The 8,113-nt window shown below is 35.6% G+C and overlaps 1 protein-coding gene across 1 annotated transcript; it reads right to left on the bottom strand.

The window, feature by feature from the left end:
• Positions 1–252: 252 nt before the first annotated feature.
• LOC122043334 (cell division control protein 6 homolog) lies at positions 253–7,225 on the bottom strand. Its single transcript, XM_042603906.1, has 16 exons — positions 6,575–7,225; positions 6,381–6,483; positions 5,932–6,152; positions 4,492–4,566; positions 4,302–4,408; positions 4,053–4,159; positions 3,873–3,932; positions 3,678–3,751; positions 3,470–3,520; positions 3,109–3,158; positions 2,547–2,610; positions 1,817–1,906; positions 1,303–1,368; positions 973–1,068; positions 806–895; positions 253–732 (listed from the first exon to the last, which is right to left on the bottom strand). The coding sequence occupies exons 1-16, from the start codon at positions 6,716–6,718 to the stop codon at positions 694–696; spliced, it is 1,437 nt and encodes a 478-aa protein (XP_042459840.1). The 5' UTR covers positions 6,719–7,225; the 3' UTR covers positions 253–693.
• Positions 7,226–8,113: the final 888 nt, after the last annotated feature.

Genomic DNA, 8,113 nt, shown 5'->3' with positions numbered 1-8,113 from the left:
TTCTAAACTATAATTAAATCGGAAAAAATATATACAATTTAGTCATTTTGATAGTATTCTAAATTTTATTTTTTTTTATAAGTTAATAAGAACTATTTATCATCACTTTTTGTTAATTAGATTTAAATGCAATAGGATTCCTTAAAACAATGGATAAGATAAATTAAGATGAAACCAAAAGAACTAAAACTTAAAGGTCACTCAATCAAGAATTGATCATTTAATATAACATTTAAGATCATTAAAGACAAATTAATAGAAAAAAGATGCATAATTTTTTAAAAAATAAATAAGAACTAAATAAGTAGCAATCCAATGACTAAAAACACTACTACCAACAATGTTTTACCAAGAACTCTACCAATTGGAAACATTCACCAATCCAACGGAACCAAATGGACAAATATTCTTTCTAAATTATCTGACACCTATTTTTTAGTTAGAAAATTTTGTTTTGAGAATTCCAACCTTACAAACAAGTTTCTGAGTTGATCAATACATAAAGAATTGTTGCTGCCAAGGCAGAGCATTTGATGGTTTGCTACTTCAGTGCCAAATGAAACTGGCTGTTGATGGAAGAACCCCTTGTCTTTGGCCTTCCTTTACCCTTGAAAAAGAAAACATGAACATGAACTGAGTTCATCTTTACTCAGGAGGCTGTAACTTATCAGGATTGTTCAACTTCATCAATGATCAATCGTCACACCAGCAATTCTGGAAAAAACGTATGCCCTGTACCAATTGATGTGTCATGAGCAAGAGAAGCGGCAATGTAACAAGAAGTGGAAAGGCAGCAAATGTGAACCTTCAATGCAAAAGTGATGTCTGAGCTATCGACTTTTAGTTTGATTTTCTTTGATTTGTCTCCACGAGATTGTGCGATCTCCAGAAGCCCCTGGTTGGTAAAAAAAACTCTTCTTGAGAGAGCAATGACAAAGGGAAAACTAGAGATTACAGATGCTGAGTTTCAACCTGATCATTTAGTGCAGTGCACAAGCTTGCAAAGTCCATCATGCCAACTGGACGAATTTGAGTTGATTTACAAATTTCAGAGTAGGATCGGTTGAGCTGATCACAGACATATACAATAATTAAAATGACTGAAATATAAAAAAAAAATGAGAACTGTGTGTGATTTTTAAATGCAAATGTAAACTGCAAAAGGCAAATTATTTAAATCTTGGATGATACATAGAAATAACTTGTAATAAACCCAGGCGAATTAGACCATAGATAAAACATGAAATAGATGTGAAATATGCAGTTAATAAGTCTTTAACCCAATATGATCAGATGACTTGCCTCTGCTAGAGTAGTAGCATTCTTCTTACAATGCTGAGAGAGTCTGACAAAGGAGCACAAAATTACCTGCGAGTGTAGAAACAGAAGCAAGTCAATGGCCGTTTATTTGGGTGCATAGCCTTAATTTCTTATCCAAACTCCTATGTTATACCTTGAAAAAATGAACTAGAAAAATGCACGCAATTTCTAGGCAAAATGTCAGCATCAACCCCAAGAATATTTAATTCATCATTACATTTTTGTGGATACAATGAACCAAGTGATTTTGACTTTTAGAAAGCATTTGAGGGTGATTTTTTGTTCACTAGCATTTCAATAACATTCTACCAATGTAAAACAACTGATTATTGTTGTTTTTTTGTCACCTTTGGGCACACCGCAGATTTTCACAAAATCTTGCTATTTTAATGCCATAGAGGTTTGAAATAGTAACTGAACTTGAAATCATCATCACTATGGATCTATAGTTACATGGCTTTATGATTCTATGTCGTAAGGTTCACCAAATGCTCACTTGTTGATGTTGTGGAAGAGATTGTATGATGTCCACCACGGGTGACTTGAATGACCTTGATATAGCAGTTTCAATGTGATGAAATGAGACCTGCAGCACAATTAAGATCCTCAATGATATTTAGGCAAAACTTCACAACCAAATTCTGATAGAATGTTCACACAAGGAATCGAGGAAAATGTTTATGAAATATCTATAACAATAAAGGAAGCAAAAGGTGATTTCGCTCATCCCAAGCAGTCTAGTATCGCCGGTCCCACAAGATACAAGCAGATAAATCAAATAGGCAGCAGCCCCCAGGAGGGAGGGTATTTTGAGGCCGTCAACCCCGCAATTCGAACCCGTTCCCAAGGAAGCAATTCTGCCTCCTGGAACCAGCTGCGTTACACCCCAGGGGCCATATCTATAAAAATAAAGGGGACATACAATGTTATTCTAACTATAAACTTGTGGGGTCATTATATCATATAATTAGATATCTCTAGACTTTCAACTAACCAAAAACAGACGTGTGAGAGATATTTTTTAGGAATATTCAATCTACAATAAAGACATTACCATTCAGACCCTCATATAATAAACAAAATTAAATTGGCAAGTTGCACCATAATATTCATGATATGAGAAAATGTAAATTACTGCTTTTCTCTAGATTTTAATGATAACTGTGTAAAATAGTTAAGACGACTAATTTTCATCATAAGAGTTTAGTGAGAGACATCAGACTTACCTTTTCTGTTTCTTTGTTTGTCACAGAACCTTTTAACTCTGCTTCAAGCACCTCAATAGCACACCTGAAAGAGGGATGAAACACAAAAAACTTGATGTTCATTAAGACAGAATGTTTATGTTTCTGAGCTAAATAAACCATAGTCCATGTTAGAATGTTCAGAATTGCTACAATGAAATTGCCAGCAAAAGATATTTTAAAATCATTTGGAAAGAAACATATGGTTGGCAGTGAAATAGGCAACAAACAAAAATGCTTCAAGGACATAAGACATTTGCACTGTGTTATGAATTTGTTGACATATAAACCTTTTTGCTTTCAAGCAACATTAGCCTTCAGCCAACCAAATAATTTATCCAACCATAAAAGGGGCAGTAATTGATAATGTGACTTTGGGATCCAAATTTTAGGAGGACATGGAACAAAGTGCAGAACCCTGTCAACTTGATCGGTTTTTTTTACATAAATATAAAGTGGGATTAAGCCAATTAGTACAGTGCAAACTCCCAACCCACTAACTTTTAAAACAACACAACTGAAATTGCAAGGTTACATCAGATACCTGCAAATATCTAGTGCTTTTCTAATATCTCCTGATGTTGCTGCAACTTTCTGCAAATAAAGTTAATGTGGCATGCATTAGATTTTCTCCTTTAATTGAAAGGACTTGCAGATTATAAGATAAAACTTCCATTTTGTGCAACGATTTAGATAGATGTCTTGTGTCCAATTTCTGAAGGTGATGAAAAATGAAACAAGTGTCAACATTAAAACAAGACACTAGAAAATTGGATTCCCTGGAGACTAAATCATTGATGCAGTTCAAAGAGAAGCCTCCATCATGAATTTAAGGGAAAAAGTAAACAAGAAAATCATATAGAAATTATAGAATATGAAGTTCGAAATGTGACGGTTTAACTTACTCGTGCACAATATTCAAGTGCTGCTGGCTGGAATACATCATACCCAAGAGCCTACATAAAAATTGAGAAGATAAAAAAATATATAATATTCTACAATAAAAGAGATATATGCACATACTAATACCACTGAAATCAAACTAGTGTGAACTATGCAAGCATATGGAGTTATGCAAATTGCATATATAATGTAGATTTGAGGAAGAACTACCATAATTCTCTGCTGAAGAATCTTGAGTATCTGGTCTTTAGAATAAGCACGGAAAGTTATGACAACAGGTTTGCCTAGCAAAAGCACAGCAAAAATTCAAACTTATTTTCTTTTAATTCTATTTGAAAAATGTTCCTGAGAGCTCCAACAGAAAAAATGTATATAACTAGAGAAAGAACAGAAAAGCAGTCTCACAATTTAATGCTTCTAGTTTCTGAAGAAAGCGATCTGCCAAGTCAATTGCATTTGCTATTCCTGCAGGGAGCAATTTCAGCAACTAAGTGTGCGCATATCTCAAATTTTCCAAAACAGGAATAGATTGATTAAAGTGCAAATATTCAATTCTGGAGCATCTTGGTAAGAAAAGAAACATACCTATGAGTATGAATCTAGAAAAAGGTAAAGTTGTAAGCATGAAAAGATCATGAAGAACCGCATGATCCCTAGTTATTAAGTAATCCATCTCGTCAGCAATCATTAACCTGTAAAATCATAAACTGTTTAAAAATGAGCTATGCTTGGTAAAAGAGAAAGATAGTTCGATTGTCCACAACAATTATATAAACATGAATGTTTGAAGCATTATGCATGATTACATGAAGGTTCAAATTTAACAGTTCTTACAGCATTCTTCCTGATTGGTGCTTTTTCTGAGAAAATATATCCTGAAGATGCTGGAGAGGTGAAGTATTAGTGGCTTTCCCCTTCGACAGTTCAAACTTCACAAGCATCTTTTATCCATAAAAGAAATGGAGCAAAATGAATAAAAGGATTGAGTCATCTTAATACTAGATTAAACAATATAATGTTGTACCTGGCTGAAAATTTCTGATGTGCTAGTGAGAGAAGTGCAGTTAATGGTTAATACATCAGGTGACGGAACTCCTACCTAGCAGTTGGATAACAGTGGATAAATATGTAGACTGAAATATTAGGATTTGTTTCTGAAATACATCTTAGATTATGCAAATAGATATATGTCATGGATCCGAGTATCAGAATCATATTACACTTAAGTATTTACTGTGCAAGGAGGCTAATTGTATAATTAGCAATCAGACATCAAAGCTGAATTGATAAAACAAGCGCCTTGTTAATGAAGGATAAGTAAAAGATCAAAGATTTAGAAGTTATATATGATTGGTTGGTGTCTCTCAAATAGTTAATAACTACATTTTGGAATAACAAATAATTTAATTATTAGTCTTGCAAATGTCAGGATTGATAATTACTTATTCGAATAAGCAAGATAGAGCTTCCTATTTTGTGGCACGGTGAAAAAAATGATAACATAGTTGATACGCTCTTCTTTTCGGTACTATTCATCTGCTTTGTTTATTGGTATTCTCTTTTCAGCTAGGACAATGTCTCCTTGATTTTTCATGACCTGTACCTACATGTAGGTGTCTTTTGCTCCAAGTAATGAAGGGTTTCGGCCACCACAAAGAGGAAGAGAGGGAGAGATGATGACCGGCCACAACACCAAGGAAAAAGAGGGAGAGAATAATAGAGGTTGTCTCTCATGAAGGCACCCCAACCCCCTCTTTTATATTCCTTAGCTTTGGTAAATAAGGAAATTTAATTACAATAAAATTTCCTTAACTTTCCTTGACAACAATTAATTAAGAAAAATTAAATAAAATTTCCTAATCAATTATGTTTTGGCCGGCCACATCAACAAGAGCAAACAAGACAATTTCAATCAACAATTAAAATTCTTTATTTGTCTTTCGAAATTTTAAAAAATAAAATAAAATTTCCCTTTAAAATCCCTTCATGCTCAGAAAGAAGCTGCTTGGTTGTATGGCACAAGGTACTGTAATTTCACAATAAAGCAGGACAACCTTCCCACTTGGAGTTTGTATATTCTAATATCTCTAGCTCTTGGTGCTTATAAATCTTTAAGGGATCAGGCTTTCCTCGTGTTCATTAACCTTATGTGAGCAAGACCTGCAATTAAATTGCTATTTGCAGATGTACTCGTGCCATTAGTGTTGGGTCCTTCCCTAGTTCAAAATGATCACCTAAGTTGACAAGCACATGGAATTCTTGTATGCATCTCAAGAAATAGGCAATAAGCCAATAACAAGCACCAGTGTGCAACAGAAGAACCAGGGAATGAGAAAATAGGATTTCAAGTGACTTAAATTGAAGTCAACATAAAGAAAGAAAGTGCAAAAAAAAATTCTTGCTCAGTAGCTTCTAAAGCAAATGGGCTTGGATACTTAGGGAAATGAAAAACATAGCACTGTACCTCTTTCGACCACCCAAGGAAATACTCTTTCACCTTGCCAATTGATAGTGTCTTTCCGGTTCCTGGACATCCACATACATAGAGGCTGCCAGCTTTACTTTGTTGGAAACAGGATTTGCAAAATTCAAGAATATTCTTCTGCTCCTTTTCACGGCAAACAACAATTGCTGGTGGTGTTGCCACATGTAAAGCATGCTTCACAGTTTGCATTTGTGCAGGATCTGCAAATTAATTGATACCTTGATTTAGCATAGAAGGATCACAGATACAAAAAGAGAGATACTTTAACGTTTTAACTATCAAAGAGGAGCAAGCAAATGTAGGCACTGTCTTAGGTTTGTCTGGACTAAATCTGTTTGTGTTTATTTATATCAAATGATCAAATACATTCTCATATATAGATGATAATACAAATTATCACAGTTTTATACGACAATTTAGTAACTTGCCTCTAGGGTTCCACTTGAGTTGCTGATTGGAATTGCGAAAGAGTTCTTTTCTGGGAGATTTAGGCGAACCTATCAGATCACCATTGGAAAGATTGCCGTTCTCCTGCAGGGACACCATGTCACCGGATTTGAGATGGTGCAACGAATAATCAATCAGTTAGAATATAAGATTGTAAAGTTAAAAAAACACTCACTCCGACACTTCTAACTTCGTCCCTATTGCCGTTACATCTGCGCGGCGATCGCCATTTGCCGGGGGATGGAGCCTTGCAAGGGCTCTCACTGTAGCCACCGGGACTCGATCGCTTTCTGCTAGGGTTGGACTCTTTCGGAACCATCACGCCGTGGAAGCAAAGAAATCAGCAAGGATTGTCTCAGATCACAGGATTTGCTCGTTTTGGTGACCACGACGCCGAGAGGATAGGAGCAGCGTCGTTGACTTCGTCACTTCCCTGAATCGCCGACGTAGAAGAAGAGTCAGGCTTCGTGGATCGGGATTTGCCGGATTAGGGATCTCATCAGTTTCGGGCGGGAAATGATGGCCACTCTTCCCGCCACTGAGATTGACTGAGAATGAATCGATCGATCTTATGGTACAAACGATCCTCGTCGACGTCTCGGCGGGCAGCGCCAGCGGAGGGGACGCCTTGCGGAGGGGGACTTGCGAATTTCTCACGGGTTGCGGCGGCTGTTCTCGCGGTTTGCGGCGACTTGCAGAGGGGGACGCGCGAGGAGGCGTCGCCGGCGACTGTTCTCCGAGAAATGGGGAAGAGGAGAGCAGTGGCTGCGAGCGGCGAGCGCCTCTCGCGCGCGGGTGAGGGGAGAGGGGGAGTGACGAGTGAATTAGGTTTTTATTTTATTTAATTAATTTAATAAATTCCTGAAGCGAGGGTAAAATGTTTTCGAATTTCTTAAAACACGTAGGCTACTCTGTGATTTATTAAAGGGCGCATTCTTTTACCGTGTTCTTCCTGTTCTAGACAAATTTGACCTTTTTTTTTTTCAAGTTTTTTCTTCATTTCTCTTTCTTTCCATCTATTCATGCCACGTCTATTTTCTTTTCTCACCTCTTTTATCTTTCTCTCTTTTACAAACCGATTCTTCAAAAAAAAAAAAAAAAAAAAAAAAAAAAAAAATTTAATATTCTTAAGAAGTCAAAATAAATAATACATAGTATATTTGAGCTCCTTACAATTCCATAAGTGAATTTTGAAATTATATCAAAATAACGTGGACCTGATATGATTCCACATCAACCCCAACGTAGAGAATTTTGACGATTCTTTCTTATTATATTTTAACACTCTCGAGAAACCAAAATAAATAATGAATAGCATATTTGAACTCCTTGTAACCCTAGAAAACTAATGAACTTAATTAAATGGATGCAATCGGACCTCTCTAGGTCCATTAGTGAATTTTAGTCAAAACTCACTAATGGAGCTAGAGAGTTCCGATTGTACCATTTCAGTTTTTGTAGATTTCTGGGATTGCAATAAGTTCAAATATGCTATTCATTGTTTATTTTGACTTTTCGAGGGTGTTAAAATATTTTTAGAAGAATCGACATAAAAAAAGAGGAAAGAGCATAGGAAAGAGAATAGATGTTATATACATAGGAGAATAAGAAAAGTAGAGAAATGACAAAGAAAATAAAAAGAAAAATAGTCAAATTTGTTAGAAGGGTAGAATGAAAAAAGTAGTGTAAAAAAGTATACTCTTTGATAAATAAC

This window comes from Zingiber officinale, chromosome 2A, assembly GCF_018446385.1.
Source record: "Zingiber officinale cultivar Zhangliang chromosome 2A, Zo_v1.1, whole genome shotgun sequence".
NCBI lineage: Eukaryota > Viridiplantae > Streptophyta > Magnoliopsida > Zingiberales > Zingiberaceae > Zingiber > Zingiber officinale.
Note: the sequence above shows the minus strand (reverse complement) of the source record. Positions and strands in the feature narration are given on the sequence as shown.

What these genes read in the sequence shown, in the direction of transcription:
- LOC122043334 (XM_042603906.1), bottom strand. Translation starts at nt 6,718, where the DNA reads ATGGTTCCGAAAGAGTCCAACCCTAGCAGAAAGCGATCGAGTCCCGGT. An exon ending in GAAACTAGAAGCATTAAATT is followed by an intron (nt 3,752 to 3,872) that starts GTGAGACTGCTT and finishes TGCTTTTGCTAG; the next exon opens with GCAAACCTGTTGTCATAACT. An exon ending in CAAACAAAGAAACAGAAAAG is followed by an intron (nt 1,907 to 2,546) that starts GTAAGTCTGATG and finishes ATTGTGCTGCAG; the next exon opens with GTCTCATTTCATCACATTGA.